This window comes from Podarcis gaigeae, assembly GCF_964106915.1.
Source record: "Podarcis gaigeae genome assembly, chromosome: 17".
Lineage (NCBI taxonomy): Eukaryota > Metazoa > Chordata > Lepidosauria > Squamata > Lacertidae > Podarcis > Podarcis gaigeae.
Genome location: NC_139694.1, coordinates 29671423 through 29697179, shown reverse-complemented (window position 1 = coordinate 29697179; position 25757 = coordinate 29671423). Strand labels below are relative to the sequence as shown.

The window sequence follows — 25757 nt, the reverse complement described above, 5'->3', positions numbered from 1 at the left end:
GGTGTGATATACCATCTATACATCATTTTCATGTAATTCTCTCTTAATAGTATGCAACCTGTGAATTTTATATCAACTTTCTATAATTTCCCCCAACTTTCAAGTTGGATGTTGTGTCCCACATCCCAAGCCCATTTAATCATAACTGATTTAACCTCTTCATCTTTAGTTTCCCACTCTAATAAGATACTACTGTATATGCTTTTTTTAACAATTTAACATTCTCTTCCACTATTGCTTTTTTAAATCTGGAGATTGTATAACTAAACCCCTTTTTATTATCTTCCTTAAAATTTTCATTTAATTGCCTATGGTGTAATCAACTTTGTAAATGGTCTTTCAGCTCATCATACTCTTTTAATTTGAGTTTACCTTCTTCTGTTAATAACTCTCTATATGCCAACCAGCTTACCTACAAATGAAAATGCTTCAGTGGGTGACAGTCACCATGGTGTTTTCCACTCTAACAGATTTTTATATTTTTCCCACACTCTTATTAATGACTTTCTTATTATATGGTTTGAAAAACCTTTATGTATTTTCCCTTTCCCATACCATAAATATGAGTGCCAGCCAAATCTATTGTCATGTCCTAATTCTAACTCTTCTTCTTTTTCTAATTTTATCCAATCCCGTATCCAAACAAGACATGCTGCTTCAAAATAGAATTTCAAATAGGTGTATTTTTAAAGCACTATCAGTTATAAATACTAAAAAGCAATTGAATGACCATATTGAAAACACTGAATCAGAATAACTTAAAACCATTTTAAAACACAAGAGGGGAAGAAAATGTACAACACCCACCATGAGAAGACCCTGGCACAGCAGCCAATGAGTGGCCAAAGGCCTGTCTAAACAAAGAAGTAGTTGCCTGTCAGCAAAAGGAAAGCAGAGAGAGGGCCAGCTTAGCCTCCTGTGGAATGAAGTTCCACAGCCTGTGCTCTCCTGAGCTAACAGCTGCATCTCTGCACAGCACTGGCTGAGAAAGCCTTATTCCCACAACTATAAGATGCATGATTGAATACACATCAAGTTCCTTTGACAGCTGTCCTTCCACACACTTTCAAGTGTATTTCAGCAGCCATAAGACTTAGACATTTCATTTAAAGATGACATGAAAGCTGAGATTCTTGAACTGTAAACACTGACTGCATGCAGGACCTTAAACTGGCAATAGTATGGCATACAGAAATGCACTCCAGTACAAATGACTAAGTGGACTGGCATGATTTTATTTTAGTGCTTTAGTAAATTGGGATCTTGGAAAAACATTTAGGTCAACTGCCCTTGGTTGTGCCAGCTATGAATTTTGCAATGTGGAAAAATTATTGTGACCCATTAGAATGCTGGCACCAATGATTGCTTCATATGTGTGTCTTATAAGATTAATGGCAAAACTGAGGAATTTTGTGGGATATGTGAAGAATGCATCGCTTATCTGAAGACGAGCAGAGATGTGCAATGTAAGGTGGGTGATATTGCTAGGGAGGGTTTGTGGGAGGTGAAATATTATAACAGGCCAACATGTTCTTTTTGTAGAATATTTACCAGTAATCCATCATTTAGCTTGCTGTTCATAAGTACAAAGTAACTTTCCATCACTTTAAAATAAGATAAAGTATGTACTAAAAATATTCACAGGATCTATTCAAACGTGACTTTGTGAACCCTGGTTTACCTCGAAGTCTTGGATAGTATTTTCTTGTTTAATTACCTCTCCCAAATTGCCCAATAAGAATAATAATAAATCTCCCTTTGTCATATCCTCCCCTTCTTGTTATATTTTGATTTTTCCCTTGTCTCTCATTTATTCCTGTGCTGCTCTTCATGCATTTGCCATGCTTGTGTATCCAGATCAGTTTAGGAATAAGAAACACAATGGCAGGTTTCAGTGCCTTCTGGATATGCCTTTGAGTTTACTGCCTGCCATGCAAGCTGTAGAACAGATTTGCACAATTAGATCTATTTGCTTATAGGCATCTTGCCTAATGTTAAAGTAGCAGGCTTTATAAAAGCGGGATATAAATAAACAATGTTCCCCAGAATCAGGACTCAAAGCAGCTTGCAAAAATTAAAACAACACAGATGAACCACAGAAAGCTAAAAACATGCAAAATATGATAATACTTAAAACAGAATTAAACTATAACAGAATTACAGTGGTACCTCGGGTTAAGTACTTAATTCGTTCTGGAGGTCCGTACTTAACCTGAAACTGTTCTTAACCTGAAGCACCACATTAGCTAATGGAGCCTCCTGCTGCTACCGCGCCGCCGAAGCACAATTTCTGTTCTCATCCTGAAGCAAAGTTCTTAACCTGAAGCACTATTTCTGGGTTAGCAGAGTCTGTAACCTGAAGCATATGTAACCTGATGAGTATGTAACTCGAGGTACCACTGTATAGCAATATGAAAAGAGATATGTTAAAATACAGATATTAAAAACTGCACTATTAAAAGTCCTTTGCCTTAAAAGAGTCAGTTACTAAAAGCCTGTTGGAATGAAACTGTTTTCACCTGCCAGCGGAAGCACAAGGAGGAAGCCAGACAGCTCTGTTTTATAATTAATTAACCACAATACATTTGGGTATTCAGTTAAACTTTATCATTACATTGAACTCTTAAGTAATACAGTGGTACCTCGCAAGACGAATGCTTCGTAAGACGAAAAAGTCGCAAGACGAAATATTTTTTCGTTTTTTGAGTTGCTTCGCAAGACGAATTTCCCTATGGGCTTGCTTCGCAAGACGAAAACGTTTCCCTTTTCTTAAAACCATTAATAACCAATGCATTCCTATGGGAATCCGTGCTTCGCAAGACGAAAAATTCGCAAGCCGAAAAAACTCGCAGAACGAATTAATTTCATCTTGCGAGGTACCACTGTATAATATGCACATTTGTCTGGGAATAAGCCTCATTTGAACTCAATGGGGATTCAATGGCCCCTCGCCCACTTTGATGTTTTCTTGAGCTTTGTATCTAGTTTTGTATTTAAAAGCTCACGGAAATTTGTAACATTCCCAGAACATTGTGTCGATAAATGGAATCTAGGGCTCTTAATGTGGGTATATATTTTGTGGATGAATTTTGTCTTTGTTGTTGCATCTAAAGACTAAGGCTATAGTCCTAACTCTACTTACCTGGGAGTAATCCACTGAATTCAATATGACTTACTTTTGAGTAGACATGGTTAGAATTGCACTCTAACAATTTTATCGTGGTGCAAACTTACGTGACAACACACTTGTTACTTTGTATAGTGTAACAGGAATCTGTTATTTTTACTTGTCAGGAATTAACTTTGTTTATATATTCTTAGACTTATTTTCTATTAATCTGAATACATACATATATAACTTGCTTGATCCCCTTATACTGAACTAATGAATTATGTTCTACTCATAGATGCTGTAATGCTAGAGAAAGCTAAAGAAAGTTAAAAAAAGAAAAACATTCCCACTGCTCATGTTAAATATTAACAAGCAAGTGTAGTTAGCTAATAACTTCTTATGCAAAATATCTGTTAAAAACCCCAAACAATTTTTCAGGAAAGAGTTTCCATTAATGGCATGTTGATAATGGAAGTAAAACATAGAACGAATATCATAAGGGGAAGTAAAGTTTGCCTTTAGTTTTTATATATGGGGTATTCCCTGCTCCTAAGGCATTCTTACCTAGTTTCGGTGTTTGCATTTATCTAAACTCAGCAACTAAACAGTATTTCCACAGAAGGAGGTGATCTCATTACTGCCTGCTTTGAACCAGCCAACTTAATTACCTGCACAGAATTGTTTGCGCTGGTCAGTGCTGGATAATTTCTTAGCCTAGTTCCACGTGAAGAGAGGCATTGTTCTTTGTGCTGCTTTGCCAGTCTCTTATAGGCATTGCTGAAAGTGTATGCCTGATTACTTCATGGCACTGAACTGCAAATAGGCCTTGGAAATTAATGCTGTCTAACTGGCTATGAATGCCCTGGAAAGCAAAATTCAAAGGAAACTGCCTTTTGCAAGAGATGACGCACTGAGGATCACTGGTTACTTTATGAGCATACCACTTCCCATACCAAAAACTAATTTAATAATATAAATCCTGCCTCTCCCATATCAAAGGAATGAGCCATCAGACACTGTAACCCATATATGACTGACCAGAGGAAGTGAATCATATGAGACTTATTGCCCTTAGGAATCTATTGGTCACCATCAAATTTTAGTCTGGCTCTAGCTGCTGGTACTGGCTCCTCCTAAAGTTGAGCAGGACTTGAAACTCCTGCTGGGAGGCAGCTTAGATTCTCAGAAGTGTACTGATATACTGTCCTGCCAATATTCAAAAAACCAAAGCAAACACTAGGTCATACTCACTGCTCAGCTCAGGGTTTGAGGCAATTTCTTCTGCCATAGTTTTATTTTGATGTGTATAAATGCATCTACTGTATATAGTAATTTCCACAGTGATTGCAGAACCTGGAACATTGCATTGCAATGAAGAAAAGGTCCTGGAATATTCAGCTCTACAAGCAAACCTTCTACATATTCAGGAATTCCCTTTGCAGAGCACAATGGGGAAGTTTACCATATGAGTTTAATATGTACAGAAAAGTACTTTTGCCAGCACTTAGGGTATTTTTTATGATTTAACCTATGCAGACATAAAGAATACACATGTATCTATTTCTATATGTGATCACCTGGGGGTTTACATGACTCCAGATAAGCAGAGCAAATAATAATAATAATAATAATAATAATAATAATAATAATAATAATAATAATAATTTATTATTTGTACCCTGCCCATCTGTCTGGGTTTCCCCAGCCACTCTGGGCAGCTTCCACAAAGACCAAAAATACACTAAGATGTCACACATTAAAAACTTCCTTGAACAGGGCTGCCTTAAATAGAAGCAGGGAGGAGGCCTTGCCCAGTGCCATGCAGTTCCAGTGGCCACAGCTGCTCCTCTCTCATGCCCACGAGGAGCTTGCCTTTGATACTTTGCCGCGTTTGGCTCAGCCTCCTCTGCGCCATTCGATATTGAGAGGGGGCTGAACCTCCTGCTAAGGAATATTGAGGGGGCTGACAACACCTCCGCCCTGTGGGGTTGGCGAGCCTGCCTTTCTACTAGCTTACACTGAAATGCACTTGCTGTTTTACTGCCCATTCATGCTTTGAACTTCAAGCAACCCCCTTTTGTTTTAACCACCCTGAACAATTTGGTATCATTAGCAAACTTGGCTTTCTCGCTGCTCACACATAATGACTTGTGTGTGTATGTTCAATTGTTTTTTAATGATTGCTTTTCCCCTATGTTTTTAGCTGTTTCTATTTTAGCTATAGGGATGCGGGTGGCACTGTGGGTTAAACCACAGAGCCTAGGGCTTGCCGATCAGAACGTTGACGGTTCGAATCCCCGTGACGGGGTGAGCTCCCATTGCTCGGTCCCTGCTCCTGCCAACCTAGCAGTTCGAAAGCACATCAAAGTGCAAGTAGATAAATAGGTAACACTTCAGCTGGAAGGTAAATGGGCGTTTCCATGCGTTGCTCTGGTTCACCAGAAGTGGCTTAGTCATGCTGGCCACATGACCTGGAAGCTGTACGCTGGCTCCCTTAGCCAATAAAGCGAGATGAGCTCCGCAACCCCAGAGTCGGCCACGACTGGACCTAATGGTCAGGGGTCCCTTTACCCTTTACCTATTTTAGCTATAAGTTGCTTTCCCTGTCAGGGGGAAAGGATGGGTATTTTTTTATTATTATTATATAATCAAATTACAAAATACATTTCCCAGTGCCAATCTTTGGGGGGGACTCCACTTATACATCCTCCATTTGGGAGAACTGTCCATTTAGTTCTGCCTCCTGTTCTTTAACCAGTTACTGATACATAAGCCATATTCTATGGCTGCAGAAGTCATTGATGAGGTACTTCAACAAAAGCTTTTTGAAAGCTTATATACACAATGTCAACTGGATGACCTTTGTCTGTATGCTTGCTGTCACTCTCAAGGAACTCCCTAATGCAGTGGTTTTCAACCAGTGTGCCGTGGCACCCTGGGGTGCCATGAATGATGGGGTGCCTTGAATGATGGGGTGCCTTGAATGATGGGGTGCCTTGAATGATGCGCCACGGGCAACACTGGCCTCTGTCTCTCTTCTTTCCCTCCCTCCTCTGATGCCCTCTTATATCTCTGCTTCTCAGCTGTTTGCAGGGATTGTAGGGAGATTAGGCAATGTTGGATATTTATTGTTCATTCATTCATATTTGTTTGTATGAGACTCTTGAGAGTCCCATGGACGGCAAGAAGATCAAACCTATCCATTCTTAAGGAAATCAGCCCTGGGTGCTCACTGGAAGGACAGATCCTGAAGCTGAGGCTCTAATACTTTGGCCACCTCATGAGAAGAGAAGACTCCCTGGAAAAGACCCTGATGTTGGGGAAGATGGAGGGCACAAGGAGAAGGGGACAACAGAGGACGAGATGGTTGGACAGTGTTCTCGAAGCTACTAGCATGAGTTTGACTAAACTGCGGGAGGCAGTGGAAGACAGGAGTGCCTGGTGTGCTCTGGTCCATGGGGTCATGAAGAGGCGGACACGACTAAACAACAACAACAATAACAATGTTATGTTGATGTATATGTTACATCAAGCAAGTTAATCCTGCAATTTCCATTGCTTGTCCTCTTTCCTTATTACCAAAAGTCTGATTATGGGATGGTTGGGAATGGGCTTGTTGTGCAACATCATCAACTCAACTTTACTTGCACTGTATCAATTTCTCAGTGCATGACTGAATTCCACCAAAAAATAGCTGCAGGGTGGAAGTGCCCTTAATTACAACCAGCAGAAGTATTGTCACAAGTACCTTTCACTGGATCAAGGCCATTAGTCTGTGTGTTGCTGAGTATTCAAATTGGAATGACTGGAACAGTTAAAATCATATGTCATATTTTTAAAGGCCTTGTCAATCTGATCCTCTTGTACCACTTGGTCCCATTTTAAACAGCACATAATCACACAGGTCCATAATAACACCTCTTCCACAGTTTTGAGAAGTGGCATATTCTGTGATTGGTTCCATTACTGTATATGAGAAAGCAACTTTGAAGGCAAAGGATTTACTAATTTGTGAGAGATATGAAAGTATTTGTGAGGGGTAAAATTTAATAAGAAACAAATTACTTATGCTGCAGCAGTGAAGAAAATAAAAATCTGTATGAAAGCCACATTCTTTTGACGATCATTGTGGAATTTGGTTGCGTGTAAAACACAACAGAGGCTTAGATATTAACTAACTACTGAGGAGAAACAGCAAAATAGGCTGGCTGAGGAATGAGGAACTGGACAGATTAAAACATTTCCTCCAAGTATTTTTGCTGTTTGCATTTGTTAATTATTAATTCTTAATTATTGACAAAAGACAGTTTTGATTTATATGGAGCACATCAATTTGAAATGAAACACTGCTTATTTCCGATACTCCATTTTGTAGGCTCTGACAGTATATTCTCATTGACGTCATAAAGGTGGCACCTGAATGGTTCTGGTGTGGCTGAGATAAAATCATGTCAGTCAACACATTTTTTTTTAATGTTAGAAAGATGAAAATATTCCTTGCCAGCTAAGATTGCAGTCCTGGGAATACTTATCAGGAAGAAAGTCCCATTAGTTTCAGGCTGAACAAATATCAAGGAGCCCCTTCCTAGGGCAAGTCCACAAAGGAATTTCCCCGCGTTTCCTTTTCTCCATGTGCATGAGAAGCAATATGTGAGAAAGGAGTGAATGACGTGAGATGCTTCTGCCAGCACTGCCACTTCTGGGGAAAATACTGATTGTGGCCTAGAAGTATCACTCTCCAGAATGTTGTGTAAAGGTAAAGGGACCCCTGACCATTAGGTCCAGTCGTGACTGACTCTGGGGTTGCGGCGCTCATCTCGCTCTATAGGCTGAGGGAGCCACCGTTTGTCCGCAGACAGCTTTTGGGTCATGTGGCCAGCATGACTAAGCCGCTTCTGGCGAACCAGAGCAGCACACGGAAACGCCGTTTACCTTCCTGCCAGAGCTGTACCTATTATCTACTTGCACTTTGATGTGCTTTCAAACTGCTAGGTTGGTAGGGACCAAGCAACGGGAGCTCACTCTGTCACGGGGATTCGAACCGTCGACCTTCTGATTGGCAAGTCCTAGGCTCTGTGGTTTAACCCACAGCACCACCCGTGTGTAGCTGGCTGTTAATGCTGTCCACAAGGCCAGGCCAGTCCCTAGGGCTGTGTGGGGCCCAGGAGAAATCAGGCTGTGTGGGGCCCCCCATTGCCTTCCTCTGACACTTCTCCTTTTGATGATGATAGTGATGGAAGGGGCAGCCTCCCCCCTCCAGCTTCCTACTGTTTGTTGTTTTACTCCTCTGTTATTGGCAGTGGCCTCTCTCCTACAGCCTACATTTTCCTCTCCACTGCAGTGCTTTGGCAGCAGCAGTGCTAGCTTGTTGCCTGCCTGTTCTGTGGCTCTAGAAAGGGAGGAGGTGGAAACCCATGTGAATGGGGTGAGGGCCAGCAGGGCCAGCCAGGCATCAGGGCTGCTGACTGTGGCCACCAGCGCCATGTGCAGGGCTCCCTAAAGTGTGGTGTCCAGGGCAGTTGCAGCTATTTGCCACCTCAGAGATGGCCCTTCCCATGGTGGTGGTAGTATAGGCAGGGGTGTAGCATGGGTTGCTGGAGCCCAGGGCAGAGCAAGCGGTCAGTCCCTTTGATGGCCAGGATCTAATCAATAGAGTCTTTCTTGCAAAGTAGCCTCAACCTGGTTGCAGCTCCTCAGAAATTTGGGCCCAGGGTCATGGCCCCCTGCCCCCTCACACTGTGCTACTGAGTGTAAGTCATTCTTTTTTTGCCACCATGGACTCCTTGGGGACACTGTTTGTGGGTGGAAAGGAAGGCCAGTGAGTTCTTGTGGGTGCATGTGAGTTCATGTTGGCAACTGCTGCACTGATACAGACATAGTTTTAAAAACACTGGTGCAAAAGTTGACACAGTCCCGTTGAAGTCAAGGGAGAGCCTCAGGTTACTGTCCAATTTCCTTCCTACGCCCACAGTGGAGACAGATTCCTGTTCCACACGGTAGCCAATCAAGGTACGCCATTCAGGAATATATATATATAAGGCAGAGCAAGTGAAAAGAGGTGTGTGTCATTTATGCAGTCTCAGTGTCCAGAGAACGATAGCTGAAATATACTCGGAGTCGAGTGTGCCATAGACCAGTGTTTCCCAACCTTGTGCCTCCAGCTGTTTTTGGACTACAATTCCCATCATCCCTTGCCACTGGTCTTGCTAGTCAGGGATGATGGGAGTTGTAGTTCAAAAACAGCTGGAGGCACAAGGTTGGGAAACACTGCCATAGACAGCATGGAGATGCAGCGATGATGAAAACTGCACCTGTTGTTCTGGTGTCTGTCATGCAGTTTTTTTGTGAGAACAAGAAATATTGCCAGCCACTCACGCCCACTGATTGTTCTGTGATGCTGTCAGAACTCACTTCACAGCTATTCAATATGTTGCTTCATGTTGTTTAGTATAAGTTGTCAGTGCTGTCTGTGGCAATAAACATTGAGAGACAGGACAATCTCCCACCTTGCTTGTCACTTACCCCAGCTGCCTTCATGGTGGGGCACTGAAGGGACTTTGTGCCACAACGCTGCATCAGAATTGAGAGTCCTGCCATTTGAGTACTGAGAAGTGATGGGTCTGCACTAGGGATGGGGGGGAGAAATTTGATCCAGTTTACAGGTACCTAAGTATCACTTTCTGAAACAATACATGAATCGAAACACAACCATGCTTTGAAATTTGCACTTATCTGAATTTTGCAATGCAGTTTTCCAGTTAAATAATGTCTACAAAAAATGCATAAACTTGGGTGAAATGTGCATATATTAGTGAAGATGACATTTGAAAATACATTATCTGGAGGAATTGCTTTGTAAAAACATATAATTAGACAAAATTGCATAGGAAATTGTGTGTATTAAGAGAACTTTGCACTAAAATATTGGTGAGATTTTGCAATGACTTTTAAAAAACCCTGATGTGAATATGCAGCGAACTGAACTTCAGACTGGAAAAATGAGAAACTGAATGAAACTAATATTGTTGTTGTTTAGTCGTGTCCGACTCTTTGTGACCCTATGGACCACAGCACGCCAGGCACTCCTCTGCCTCCCGCAGTTTGGTCAAACTCATGCTGGTAGCTTCAAGAACACTGTCCAACCATCTTGTCCTCTGTCATCCCCTTCTCCTTGTGCCCTCAATCTTTCCCAACATCATTGACACGTACTTCCACTCAATGTGCTCAACCGTTCAATAACCTCATGGATATCCTTGGTACTGCTGTGGTTATAAACTGGGGAATTGGGCTGCATGAAATGGAATAATAATAATAATAATAATAATAATAATAATAATAATAATAATTTATTTATACCCCGCCCATCTGGCTGGGCCTCCCCAGCCACTCTGGGCGGCTTCCATAAAAACCAAAAATACAGTAAAATATCACACGTTAAAAACTTCCCTGAACAGGGCTGCCTTAAGATGTCTTCTGAATGTCAGGTAGTTGTTTATCGCTTTGACATCTGATGGGAGGGCGTTCCACAGGGTGGGCGCCACCACCGAGAAGGCCCTCTGCCTGCTTCCCTGTAGCTTTGCTTCTCGCAATGAGGGAACCGCCAGAAGGCCCTCGGCGCTGGACCTCAGCGTCCGGGCAGAGTGATGGGGGTGGAGACGCTCCTTCAGGTATACTGGACCGAGGCTGAAATGGAAAAGGGGAGGGAATAGAAAATGCACATCAGATATGGAGCTGGATGTGATGGAGAAGGCTGTTTGTTGTAGCCCTCACCTCTTCTTACTTTGCAGGCCTCTTGAGCGTTTCCGGGCAGATTGTGTGAACTGGGTAAAATTGTATCATGATGGTATTCATGCTATAGCTATGTGTTGGTCTGTGCACTGACAATGCCTTTTATGCGTGTCAGTGCACATTGTCCTGACCTTGGCAGAGCTGCCAAGGTGTCTGTGAGTATCTGTCTATGTTCCTACATTGTGTTTCATCTCTTGTGCTTTCTGTGAGTGCATAGGATAATGAATTCATTACACCAGCATTGGCCTTTGCATGACTGCCACTGATGTGGTGAGTCCTTAGGATCAGATGATTTAGTATTAAATTGCACAGTGCATTTCATTGCTTTAAATGTGATGTGGAACACTTCTCTCTTCTAGATTACATCCATTGCTTCTGCTGGAGATTCTAGGTTTCCCCCGCCAAAAAAGATGAATTGCTGGGTGCTAATTCAAATTGGTGGTGGCCATGCACAAACTACTGGGAAATACTTATCTGCAGTTAAGTTCCATGTGGTTGGCATGCATTTAAAAGGGTCTTAGTCCATGTACCCTTCTTTTTTATGCATAAAATCCACATCCCATCAAGGTATTATGCATAGGGTCAGATTCCTACCTTTAGTAGTGTTTCTGCTCCTGAAAAATGTGTATAAGGAGTGGGGGGGGGGGGAGGGAGAGAGAGAGAGAGAGAGAGAGAGAGAGAGAGAGAGATTTAAAATTTGCACAGGTGTGCATTAATTCTCACGTGGACCCACTATTAGAAATATTGTTCTTCTCAATATTATTTATGTATGCTATGTAGTGCTTTTAAACTTCTTGTGGATGCAGGGATTGCAAGAACACACATCCAAATTGCGGGTGTTACGTGCCTATGTTAAAAGTTCTCTGATGGCTAACATTTCTGATGTTTGGCCATTTAACTCACAATGAGCTCATGTTTAATCAGGTAGAAATGGTCTAATTATATGGTTTCAAATATTCAGCTTGAACAGTTAGACACTGTGATGCTGTCAGAACCTCTAAAAGAAACCTAAAACCCTTCTGTCATTGGCTAAATGTTTTGAATTGAGGTTAAATGAATGTTGCTTTTATTAAACATTTGTAGATAATATGTAAGTGGCACTGTTCTGTCATGCAGGAAAATCTCTTTGCCAAGATTTGCCAAGATTCTGTGATAAAGTTGTTCTTTTCAAGTTTATCCATTTTGTTTTGTTTTGTTTTTTAAAAAAAACTAAACAAATTTATATGGTAAAACTAGTCTTTTCTTTTCAGATCCCTCCAAGTTTTATTTTTCTTTCCTTTTGAACACAGCTTATTTAAATTTTCAAAACTACAGAATAATGTCAAATGGCAATTATCTCCTACAACTTCTGCCAGATTTGGCAAAAGTTAAAGTTGTTCATGTTTTATGGCACTGACTATTCAAGTAATTTCTTATTTTAGAACATATCTTTTTATTTCTTTTTAATTTCCTTTTAAAATAAACAGGTGTTGCTGCCAGGAGGATAACTCCAGCCCTGTTGTTGTTCAGTCATGCTTTCTGGTTTTCACAAGCTTCAGAAAAATACAGCATCATTAATTTTCTTTTCCCTGTATTCTGAACACTACCTCTTTTACATACTTCTAGGTACAAGTGATTAAGCAGGCAGAGAGAATAATTGTTTGCTGTCATCTCTCACTTTTCCCCTCTCTAAAATCTTTGTTAGGGCAATATGTTTCTTATGCCATAATAAATATACTGTGCTAATATGGATTTTGGAAATTTTCTTAAGTTTTTGTGCTGCTTTCTCTATCTCTTTCTCCATTATCCTTATCTTTTTCTTTCTTTTGCTGTTTTCTCCTCTCCCCCCTCTCTCTGTTTTTGTTTTTATTTAGATTAGTTTCTTTTATCTTATTGTTTTATTACAAAGCTTTAATAAAGCATTATTTTTTAAAAAAAATCTCACTTTATAGGACTGCTTTTAGGTCAGCTTCACACCTGACATGGCAATTGTGTGTATTTTATTATAAATTTAATAGCTTCATATACCGCCTCTATTCTCTGTTAGAGTTACCTAGCTAATTCACAGTATACATGCAAAATAATATTAAGGCTAAAAATACGAAAGCAGCCTAGCTACCTTTGAAGGTGACCGGGAAACTACAACTAATCCAGAATGTGGCAGCTAGACTGGTGACTGGGAACAGCAGCCGAGACCACATAACACCGGTCTTGAAAGACCTACATTGGCTCCCAGTACGTTTCCGAGCACCATTCAAAGTGTTAGTCCTGACCTTGAAAGCTCTAAACGGCCTCGGCCCAGTAGACCTGAAGGAGCGTCTCCACCCCCATCATTCTGCCCGGACACTGAGGTCCAGCGCCGAGGGCCTTCTGGTGGTTCCCTCGCTGCGAGAAGTGAAGTTACAGGGAACCAGGCAGAGGGCCTTCTTGGTGGTGGCACCCACCCTGTGGAACGCCCTCCCACCCAATGTCAAAGAGAAGAACAACTACCAGACTTTTAGAAGACATCTGAAGGCAGCCCTGTTTAGGGAAGCTTTTAATGTTTAATGCATTGCTGTATTTTAATATTTGGTTGGAAGCCGCCCAGAGTGGCTGGGGAAACCCAGTCAGATGGGCGGGGTATAAATAATAAATTATTATTATTATTATTAGCCACACACAAAGTAATAGTGGTAACATAAAAACTACCAGTACCCCATCTCCAAAGGTAAAGGTAAAGGGACCCCTGACCATTAGGTCCAGTCGTAACCGACTCTGGGGTTGCGCTGCTCATCTTGCTTTATTGGCCGAGGGAGCTTTATTGAACCAAAGCAGCGCACAGAAACGCTGTTTACCTTCCCGCGTACAGCTTCCGGGTCAGGCGTACAGCTTCCAGGTCATGTGGCCAGCATGACTAAGCCACTTCTGGCGAACCACAGCAGTGCATGGAAACTCCATTTACCTTCCCGCTGGAGCAGTACCTATTTATCTACTTGCACTTTGAAGTGCTTTCAAACTGCTAGGTTGGCAGGAGCAGGGACCGAGCAACGGGAGCTCACCCTGTCGCGGGGATTTGAACCGCCGACCTTCTGATCGGCAAGTCCTAGGCACTGTGGTTTAACCCACAGTGCCACCAGCGTCCCGCAATCTCCAAATGTACTGCAGAATGAAAAGGTCTTCATTGCCCTTCCGAAAGATCGACGGGAGATGCCCTCATGTCTCTGCAGGAAGGAAATTCACAGGATGGTCAGTTGGCATTGCAGGAGAAAAGCTCTGCTCCTTCAACTTCCCAACTCGCCTCAAAGGACATGGCAGTGTGGTGGGTTGAGATAGAAAGAAATGCACCCAAATGTAGTCTAGACAAAGCTGATGTTTTTTCTGTAGTCAACAACAACAACAATAACACCTGTGATGGCCAGGCATATTTTCCTCAACATAGAAGACACACGGTGGTGATGGGAAAGTACTTTAGCAGTAGAGGTTTATATTTACTGTTGTGTTACAAGCCACCTTTTATGGATAAACTCTTTTAAAGATTTGTTGAAAAAGGTCCAATAGTGTCACTGTGGTCTCTCAGAATTGCAATCTGTTGTTCACTGTGAACGGAACTTAAAAATATTTCCCTAGTTTTTACTATGAAACATTTGGCAGGAAAGTATATCATATTAAAGCAGTTTGCTGGGAAATTACTGCTGTTTGCTTGCTAGATTTGGGTTAAAAGGGAAATTTGAAAGGTGCCAGCGCTTGTCATCTATTTGTCATTATACACCTTGTGCATCGATCCATTCAGGTTGCACAAATTAGAACACTAAGTAGATTGGATGATGGTAAGGATTTTAGTGTGAGTCCTTAAGTATGGGGCAATTGTGGTTGACTGTTTTTGTAATTTACTATCAAGTCTGAGTTTTCCTTATGAAGATAATAGCAAGTCCTTTACATTGTGCATGTAAATTTATTGTGTGAATAGTGTGATTGAACTTTAATCTCTGAGATCATTGGTTTGTCAACAGGTGATATTCAGGAACTGTAGCTTCACACATGACCTGGTTGCAATTATTAGAGATGCGGACTTTGTTCTTTAGCTTTGAATCATATATATGATTTTGTGAACAATTTCTTTTTTGTTTCAGTCATAAATTGTAATATTTGGATTTGTAACTCTCAGATCATTTCATTAAAGCAAATCCTTAAGGGAACATGATTAGAAAAATATAGAAATTTGGGATTTGTGGAATTGATCAGACCAAACAGTCATTCTATAAACTTGTCAAATAATATATGGCTTGATTCGTGATTCACTTTGCTTTATTCCCCTATCTTTAAAATCAGTCTCTTACAGTGCATTCCACCATCAGCCTTTTTCTCAGTTCTTTCCACATGCTTTATACGTATAATACTATGGAATCATTAGACTTTTTTAATGTGGAAAATGTAAGTTAAAATTTGTACAACTCCTTCATTTTCAGGGGGCCTTGCCTTTGGGACTCGGTGCAAGTCAATCGGAAAAAGTAGCTGCAACAAATTAATCGTCACCAGCAGTCCAATGATGGTTCAGCGACTGGGACTTCTATCTCCTCCTGCCCAAAAGGTCTCAACATCATGCAACCAAATCAGCCCTAGCTTACAGAGGGCTGTGAATGCTACCAACTCAAATATACCTCCATCTGATACAAGGTCTTCATTTTATTCTCTAGGAATGTTTTCATGTCTATAAAGTCAGAAAAATATTTTACCACTCACTTTAGAGTTATCCCTTTTGTGCACAGTTGAAATTTAGAATGAAAGCTGCAGTCTAGGTATTGTAAAGGTAAAGGGACCCCTGACCATTAGGTCCAGTTGTGACCGATTCTGGGGTTGCAGCACTCATCTTGCTTTATTGGCCGAGGGAGCCAGCGTACAGCTTCTGGGTCATGTGGCCAGCATGACTAAGCCGCTTCTGGCGAACCACAGCAGCGCACGGAAACGCTGTTTACCTTCCCGCCGGAGCAGTACCTATTTATCTACTTGCACTTTGACGTGCTTTCAAACTGCTAGGTTGGCAGGAGCAGGGACCGAGCAACGGGAGCTCACCCTGTCGTGGGGATTCGAACCACCGACCTTCTGATCGGCAAGTCCTAGGCTCTGTGGTTTAACCCACAGCGCCACCTGTGTCCCTCTAGGTATTGTAGTTCAATATTATTCCTTTGAGATGAATCACAGGTTTTAGAATTTATGCAGTAATGCCCTAAGAAAAATATGTTATAACATGTGCTATGTAAGTAAACTTCGGCTAATGTTGGCTATCTAGAATAGTCACAGGTGGTTGCAGCTCTCTCTCAGTGGTGAGCTTGTAGGTGCTGTCTAGCCGACTGGTGGGATGTTGCGGCAGCTGCCAAGGCTTGGGAGAGGGGGGAGCCTCTTGCAAGATCTCAGGGGTCACTCCATTTCATGTGGTCCACCAACCTGCTTGTTCCCCTTCCTTCCTTCCCTTGGGTGGAGGAAAACAACCTGATTCCCCCCCCCCCCCAGTTTATGAGCTCTCACTGGGACTTGCAGTGGCTACTGGTTAACAAGGTTGGAAATGAATTTTACTGGACTCCTTGGCTGGTTTTGAATAAACATTCACAAACTTTTATTGATAATTATCAGCTAAATAGTTTGAGGATCTATACAACTGTGTAACATTCAGAAAACAGAATTTTTAGAGAAATCAAAGACTGGAACTGAGGAAAGTCGGGGGTGGGTGGGTTCTGGAGGGGGAAGGAGGAAAAAAGGGGGAAAATAAGGATGATATGTTTCTGGATAATATGTTTTGTTTTAATTTTGAATAAAAAAGTAATTTAAGAAAACGGAAATGAATTTTACCGTACACGCAGCTGCAATTAGCCCTGGTTAGTCTCTTGGTCAGTTAGTGGGTTGCACTCACACTCGAGACCCTGATGGGGGCTGCCAAAGCAACTGTCACCACAATAGTCAGTAGGTGATATTCAATGCTGCCTGAGCATCAGGTTGTCTCTACCTGAATTTCCATTGATTCTCCAGTGTAGCTGCATCCTTTGACACCTCTCTCAGGCCTTTGCTGAGAACACCATGGCCCTTGGAGGAATTTTGTGAAGGGCACAGAGAGCACGAGGGACTGCAGGATATGGGGCAATTCTTCTTGTGCAAATATTTGCACTCATGCAGTATTGGACACCACCCATTGCTTACTAATAGACATCCTATGTGTAGTAACTTGGTGTTCAGATTTTGAATATGCAAAAGCAAAGATCAGTTTTGAGAAGGTGATTTTAATTGTCAAAAATAAGCAGCTGAGCTCTGAATATGCCAGCTGCTTCATAGAACTACCAAGAGCTAACATTTAAGTAACTGTTTGCATTCCCTCTCCCTCTTTTCTCCACTGCAGATCCCTTCTGTCCCGAGAATCTTTGGCCTCCACAACCCTGAGTCTGTCTGAAAGTCCATCAATCCAGAGTGTCAAGCAAGAATGGCTTCATGGCTACAGGATTTTTCCTTCTCTTCCTTCCAGCCAAGGCTCCCCAAATGGCACAGACCTCGGGGACATCACAAGTGTTACATCTGGAATGTCCATGTCCAACAATGTCTCTAGCTCATTACCATCTTACTTGTTTGGTGTGGAAAATAATTGTTCTCCTTATCCTAGTCCTCACTATTCTTCAACCAGGTCTCATTCAGCCAAAAAGAGGGCCCTCTCTCTGTCTCCTTTGTCTGATGGAATCGGGATTGACTTCAATACAATCATCCGCACATCCCCCACTTCTCTTGTTGCTTACATCAATGGCTCAAGGGCATCTCCAGCAAACATCTCCCCTCAGCCTGAGGTCTATGGACACTTCTTGGGAATAAGGGGAAGTTGTATTCCTCAGACTTGCTCTATTCCAAATCCTCAAAAAAGACTTCTTGTTGCTAATGGCAATGTTGCCCTTCCAAGTTACGGTGAAAGTGAGAACACTGAATACCAGCGCATGCAACAGTTGGAACAAAACAGCCTACAGCCAGCAGTCACTAACAACATGGTGGTTCAACAAGGAATATCTCTGCTAGATAGCCAATCTGTGGGCATTTTAAAAAGTGGGCGTGCCAATGGTTTTTCCAGGAACACAATGGACATGCCACCTACTTCTCCAGTGGCTCCCCTTGTTCTTCCTCCATCACATGGTCCACCTCCCCCATACCATGCGCATCAGCATGACCTTATAAACCATCCCCACCAGATTTCCTTAGCAGCATCTGTGCAAGGCCCTCTGTTAGACGAAGAAGGCGAACTGGATGAGTTTAATGGCAAGCACTGCTGTTGCTGGATAGACTGCAGTGCTACTTATGACCAGCAGGAAGATCTTGTGCGGCACATAGAAAAAAATCACATAGACCAGAGGAAAGGAGAGGATTTCACTTGTTTTTGGGCTGGGTGCCCTCGGAGATACAAGCCATTTAATGCGCGTTACAAACTACTGATTCACATGAGAGTGCATTCAGGAGAAAAGCCAAACAAATGTACGGTAAGTCTAAAACATGTTAGATATACACACTGGTTTACTGTATATTAAATATAGCAATTTTTAACACTGTGCTAGGTTCCTCTCCCCCCCCCCCCCCTTTTTGGCTAGTACAGCTTGTTCTGAAAAAATAGTAACAGAATGCAAGCTTTGTTGATATTAATGAATTAAAAACTAAGTGAATGGATAGACTTTTCATATGCATGCAGAGGCAGAAACAGGAACAGAGGAAGATGCATTAGACCAAGTCAGCTCATTGGTCCATCTAGTTTAGCATTGTCTATGCTGACTAGCAGTGGCACTTCAGCTTCAGATGGGGTATCAGCCGGGCCTGCCTGGAGATGTAAGTCTTCTGCAAGCAAAACATTCATTCTCCCGCTGACTGATGGTCCTTCTTCTTTTTGAACTTATTCGAGCTTCAGATACTTCAATGCAGTTAGAACTAATCCCTCGTTTGCTTATTTTAGTGCTTTTCTACATCTGAACCTTTTTTAGCTGTTAATTCATGTTTCCTTTCCCAGTGTGGTGTAGTGATTTGAGCGGTAGTCTCGTAATCTGGTGAACCGGGTTCGCGTCTCCGCTCCTCCACATGCAGCTGCTTGGTGACTTTGGGCCAGTCACACTTCTCTGAAGTCTCTCAGCCCCACTCACCTCACAGAGTGTTTGTTGTGGGGGAGGAAGGGAAATGGGATTGTGAGCCGCTTTGAGACTCCTGAAGGGGAGTGAAAGGCGAGATATCAAATCCAAACTCTTCTTCTTCTTCTTCTTCAATAATTTTTTTATTTTATTTTTTAAATAATTTTTATTAAGTTTTCCATTTAACAATCCAATCATATCACATTAATTATTCCAAATTATACCAATACATATCATAAAGTCCAAATATTTTGCCAAATTATATATTCTTGTTGTTTTTGTTGGGGCTTCCCATGCTTCGAGTTCAGTAAGGGTCCAGTCATCTCATATTTCTGCTGCTTTTAGTGTTCACCAGTCCCATCTTTCAGTCTCCTTTCTCAATAATTTTTATTGTTTTTCATGTCAATACAAGAACAACATATAAGTATAGTAACTTGTCCAGTGGTACAGTCTTATTAAGTTTCATATGCAATACGCAATATGCAAGCAACGCTTTTATTTATGCAATATCAATTTAAGTCTCTTCTCCACAAAGATTCTAGTGTTGGGGGTGGAATAAAAGGACCCCCTGTCTCATTTATAAAGGAAAAGAAAGGAGACCAAGTCTCAGGAAAAGTGTCTCTCCTTTCTGCTGTGGTGAGTAAGGTATTCCGATAGAGCCACATTCCAAATATTATTTAACCAGATTTCAATGAGGATTTCTGTAGATGGTTTCCAATATCACTGGAGCAGTTCAAACCCACAAAAAAATTGAATTTGTATGTGAGGAGTGACTTCTGTGTTTCCTGATCATACCAGTAGGCAATTTCCCAGGGCATGAGCACAGACAGCTGCATGGCACCTTGTTTTTTATTCTCTGCCCCACCTAGGAAGTGTGCAAAATCACAAAGCCAGGCAATTATAAATTTGTTTGTGCAGTATTCTGGTGCATACATAAACACACACAAACAGATACACATATAAACACCATTCGGCAGCATGCTGTAAACAGAGCACAGATGGAAAAGAAATTAAAGTAACTGTAAATTCTCAGTACAAACTTTTCAGACTGCTGAAATACATTGCGAGCAAATTTTTAATATGCTTTGCTAATGCAGTTTTCTGGTTTTATGTAAATCTGAGGGGTCAATAGAATAGAGATAGGAGGAGAGAGAAAGAGAGAATGCACTCTGCTCTCCCATTCAGGAACATACTAGAAATAAATACGAGCACTGTCAGAAAAGAAACGAAAGAACAGAGGAAGCAATGGCATAAGCAGAAAAGAAGAATTGTTCCACCCACTCCCAAACACTGAAATGAATTGTCTGCAACCCCAAGTTGGAGCAGCTTTGACCCCAATTTATTTGATTATCGCTGTATTGGGTAAACTCAAATTTACAGGGGGAAAACATTGAGACTTGCATTGTTTAAGGGTAATGTCATATGAACTAGGCAAATTAAAGGGAGGGAGTGGATTAAGTTCTCCTGATTTTGCCGCACATCTGAAGGGGCCTCAAGATGAGCCAATCCAGAATGCCACAAAACACCACCTGGAATTATTTTCAGATGTCATTTTAATCTGGTTTGGGGCGAGAGGTGTTTGCCCATTATTAAGCACAGTGTGGTGTAGTGGTTAAGAGTGGTAGACTCATAATCTGGTGAACTGGGTTCGATTCCCCGCTCCTCCACATGCAGCTGCTGGGTGACCTTGGGCCAGTCACACTTCTCTGAAGTCTCTCAGCCCCACGTACCTCACAGAGTGTTTGTTGTTGGGAAGGAAGGGAAAGGAGAATGTTAGCCGCTTTGAGACTCCTTCGGGTAGTGATAAAGCGGGATATCAAATCCAAACTACTCTTCTTCTTCTTCTTCTTCTTCTTCTTCTTCTTCTTCTTCTTCTTCTTCTTCTTCATTCTCCCTTGATCTCAGAGCAGCATCACATGACACTTATAATGGTATGGATAGGCACCAGCCCCAGAAGACCGAGGCTCTTTGGGCTCCCTCAACCCATTGTTGAGCCCAAATATGGCCCTGGGCGTGGAGTGATGTCACGCACATGACTTCAGGACTTCACGCCTCAGGCCCCTTCAGTGGGGGTTCTTCGGAAGCTGGCTCTGGTGGTATTCATACTGTTATAACTCGAGAAGATGGATGGTGCCTGGCAGATTGAGATTGAATCCTGACAAGACAGAAATAATAATAATAATAAATTTTAATTATACCCCACCCTCCCCGGCCAGAGCCGGGCTCAGGGCGGCTAACACCAGTAAAATTACAATAGAAACATAATAAGGGGGGGCAATTTAAAATACAGGTTAAAATGCAATTTAAAAAGCAGCCTCATTTTAAAAGTAGCCCATAAATCAAAACCATAAGGGGAGGAAAACATAAGGGTCCAAGCCAAAGGCCAGGCAGAGCAGCTCTGTCTTGCAGGCCCTGTGGAAAGATGTCAAGTCCCGCAGGGCCCTAGTCTCTTGTGACAGAGCATTCCACCAAGTCAGGGCCAGTACTGAAAAAGCCCTGGCCCTAGTTGAGACCAATCTAACCACCTTGCGACTTGGGACCTCCAAGGTGTTGTCATTTGTGGACCTTAAGGTCCTCCGCGAGGCATACCACAAGAGGCGGTCCCGTAGGTACGTGGGTCCTAGGCTGCATAGGACTTTAAAGGTCAAAACCAGCACCAGCACACGACCCAGAAGCTGTACGCCGGCTCCCTCGGCCAATAAAGCGGGATGAGCACTGCAACCCGAGTCAGCCATGACTGGACCTAATAGTCAGGGGTCCCTTAACCTTTACCTTTAAGTATAACAGTGACTGTGAAACAAGCTGCAGACGCATAAATTACCGTATTTTTCCCTCTATAACACGCAGATTTTTTCTCCTAAAAAGTAAGGGGAAATGTCTGTGCGTGTTATAGAGCGAATGTGTGGTCCCTGGAGCCGTTTGTCCCAAGTGCATGGCAAAAATCATATTGCGCCATCACGGAGGAGAGGAGGCTGCTGCTTTCCTGCATTCTGCCTCAGGGTCTTACTGCCCACCCTGTTCTGTTTCGGTTGCTGTTTGCTCAGACGGAACAAAGAGCAGTGAAATCCCCTCCCCTCCAGGCAACCCCTCCCCTCCAGGCAAGTAGAGAGGAAAGCAGAGCGTCCCTGCTCCGGTGCTGCTGCTGCGTCTGGGGACTCGGCAGGCAGCGGAAAACATGCAGATGAGAGAGAGAGAGAGAGAGAGAGAGAGAGAGAGAGAGAGAGAGAGGGCTGGCTTGAGTGGGTGGGTGGACTTTTGCCTTCCTTCCCCCCCCCCTTTAAACCCCTCTCCTGCATTCTTAGCCAGCTGCTTCTCCGCACACCCCTCTCGTGCTCCTTGTCCCTTCTATATTTTTCCTTCCCTCCCCACTTAAAACGTGGTTACAAAGCACGGATCCACATGGATCCTCAGGATCTTTGCATTGGGTCACCCCAAATTCACCATCAGATCACATAGCAATGATCTGATGCAAAAACAGGGCTGCAATGGTGCAAAAACGTGGTTACAAAGCATGGATCCACATGGATCCTCAGGATCTTTGCATTGGGTCACCTCAAATTCACCATCAGATCACATAGCATGTCCATGGCTACAGCCTGCCCCCCAAAAATCACGTACCCACTGTTGCCTGGGGCTGCAATGGTGCAAAAACGTGGTTACAAAGCATGGATCCACATGGATCCTCAGGATCTTTGCATTGGGTCAGCCCAAATTCACCATCAGAGCACATAGCATGTACATGGCTACAGCCTGCCCCCCCAAAATCACGCACCCACTGTTACCTGGGGCTGCAATGGTGCAAAAATGTGGTTACAAAGCATGGATCTACATGGATCCTCAGGATTTTGGCATTGGGTCACCCCAAATTCACCATCAGATCACATGTCTGTGGCCACAGCATGAAGCACAAAAATGATACATCCACTGTTTCATTCAGAATGTTTTTTCCCTTGTTTTCCTCCTCTAAAAACAATGTGCGTGTTATGGTCAGGTGCGTGTTATAGAGCGAAAAATACGGTAAATTATCTAATATTTTGGGTGGTTAAATGGGATTGCACATACAGCCCTACTAAAGCAACCTACCAATTCTAAACAAACCTACCAAAGTTCAAAAAATATCTGAAACCTAAATCAAGTTTCAAAAGAGAAAATTAGAGACTCTAATTTTAGGTGAGAAATACACAGGAGATATGTCATAAAATATGTTCAGTAGTGATTGTACTGTCTCATTAGAAATCTGCTTATTCTCAATAAATAGCGGGTGAATAGTAGAATTGTTGTTGTTTAGTCGTTTAGTCATGTCCGACTCTTTGTGACCCCCTGTACCAGAGCACGCCAGGCACTCCTGTCTTCCACTGCCTCCCGCAGTTTGGTCAAACTAATGCTGGTAGCTTCGAGAACACTGTCCAACCATCTCATCCTCTGTCGTCCCCTTCTCCTTGTGCCCTCCATCTTTCCCAACATCAGGGTCTTTTCCAAGCAGTCTTCTTACGAGGTGGCCAAAGTATTAGAGCCTCAGCTTCAGGATCTGTCCTTCCAGGGAGCACTCAGGGCTGATTTCTTTAAGAATGGAGAGGTTTGATCTTCTTGCAGTCCATGGGACTCTCAAGAGTCTCCTCTAGCACCATAATAGTAGAATGCAGAGTTCAATGTGCACATTACATAAAGCCCATTATAAATAATATTTTAGGAAAGGATTTTCAACTTGTTATAAAAAAATACTGGTTCCCTTCTCTACCTAAACTTCACTGTCACTCAAAAAAGATTGTCTGGAAGATTAGTAAAATGTAAAATTCTCCTCCTAACAATCCTGCTGATAAACTTATCATGTGACATAAAATTTGTAATGGTTACTAATATTTTATGGGCACAATAGCTTGGCAATCAGCTTTAAATAACAATGTAAAATGATATCCTTTTCAGGCTTTGACAGCATCACCTTATATTCCAAGTATGCTTGTGACAGTGCTGTTGGTGCCACTGCACTGAGAGATTTGTATCTTATATGTGCTGAGCCTGGGAAGGGGAAATGCACCCCTTGTAAAAGTCGAAAATTGATGGAGGATAAGCTTCTCAAGATGGTTCTGCTCTGCCTCTACTGTCAAGAGGCAGCAATGCCTCTGAATAGCAGTGTTCTGGGGTGGGGGGTGTTGCAGCAGGAAGAGGAGACTCCCCAGCTCCGGCTTCTGCCTCAGCGTCTGAGCTGTGCTCTTCCTATCCCCTCTTCTGCTTCCTCCTCCTCCTCCCAGCCTGCTCTTTCTCCTTCTGGCCATTCAACCCCCTGGCTCTGAGTCTTCTTCCCCTGGGGGTTCCCTGGCTGGTGCTGCATCCAGCCAGTCCACAACACCTTCCAACCCTCCATCTGTTGTTGTTTAGTCGTTTAGTCGTGTCCGACTTTTCGTGACCCCATGGACCACAGCATGCCAGGCACTCCTGTCTTCCACTGCCTCCCGCAGTTTGGTCAAACTCATACTGGTAGCTTCAAGAACACTATCCAACCATCTCATCCTCTGTCGTCCCCTTCTCCTTGTGCCCTACATCTTTCCCAGCATCAGGGTCTTTTCCAGGGAGTCTTCTCTTCTCATGAGGTGGCCAAAATATTGGAGCTTCAGCTTCAGGATCTGTCCTTCCAGTGAGCACTCAGGGCTGATTTCCTTCAGAATGGATAGGTTTGATCTTCTTGCAGTCCATGGGACTCTCAAGAGTTTCCTCCAGCACCATAATTCCTCCATCTAGTGGGGCTCAAGTATAGAATTGATCTGGCTGTACTTTGGGGGGAAATATCTCAGCCCTTTGTAAACCTAATGCTGAAATGATGATGTAGCAAATGAAAGCCAACCTTAGCGGAGGATTTGCAACACTGCGGGGTTTTGTTTTTCCCTAAAACCACATCTATTTTACATTAGAATGCAGTTTTTTTAAAAATTCTGTAGTGCATCTTTTTTCCTCACCCCATAGAGTCTCTCTAGGCAAATGATGCTTTGATATCATTGCAGGACAAGGCTGCCAGTTTTTCTTTGGCAGGCCTCTTCTGTGCTTGATAGCTGCCTGTCAGACGGAACTATTCCCATCTCTTCTCCATGCCATGAAATACTTCATTTGCTAAGTCTTCGACTGCTGTTAAAAGTTGAGAAGCTCTGCCAGGAGGGGAAATAGTTGGCAAATCTCCAGCAATGAGTAAAACATAAGGGGGCACACACAATGCATATTTATCCAATGGAGGGAACACTATTCAAAATACTGTGTATTAGCAGAGATTAAGTTTTAAATCAGCACCAATGCTTCCCAGCCAGGGTCCATAAGCTCTGAGTCAGTGACCCAGACAGATGGAATAAAGCAATGAAATATGCTTATGTATAACTGCATGCATGTTTATTTACAGCCATGCTAATGTATATAGTGTGGAAATACATGAGACCTGGGATTGTTCGTAACTACACTGAAAGCAGTAAGATACTCTCATTAAGGACTAATTTGATCCCCTGGTTTCAGTGGAAACTGATTCTTTTGCAGGTGTTCATACCTAAGAATAATGTGTGTGTGTGCGCGCGCGCGCGCGCAACATCATGGCAACAGCCTCTGCCCTGCCCCCAACCTATACACATTCACTGGATGTCTGTAGGGAACCTGTGTGTGCACAACTATTTGTATAGAGGACTCTGCACATGACTGGAAGTCCTGACTTTCCAGGATTCTTGACCATGTAGAGAACTGCCACATACACTGGCAGAGGAAGAGGAGTGCAGGGGGAGCGCACGCCCCCGATG

General features: G+C 42.7%; 1 protein-coding gene across 3 annotated transcripts in view; it reads left to right on the top strand.

Annotated features, from left to right (window-relative positions):
• GLIS3 (GLIS family zinc finger 3) overlaps nucleotides 1–25757 on the top strand; it is a 186956-nt gene that overhangs the window by 36745 nt on the left and 124454 nt on the right. For all 3 annotated transcript variants that reach the window (XM_083718651.1, XM_083718650.1, XM_083718649.1), the window contains 2 exons: nucleotides 15325–15532; nucleotides 17244–18357. In XM_083718651.1, the coding sequence (XP_083574777.1) occupies nucleotides 15325–15532; nucleotides 17244–18357 (1322 nt within the window). The remainder of the gene's footprint in view (nucleotides 1–15324; nucleotides 15533–17243; nucleotides 18358–25757) is intronic.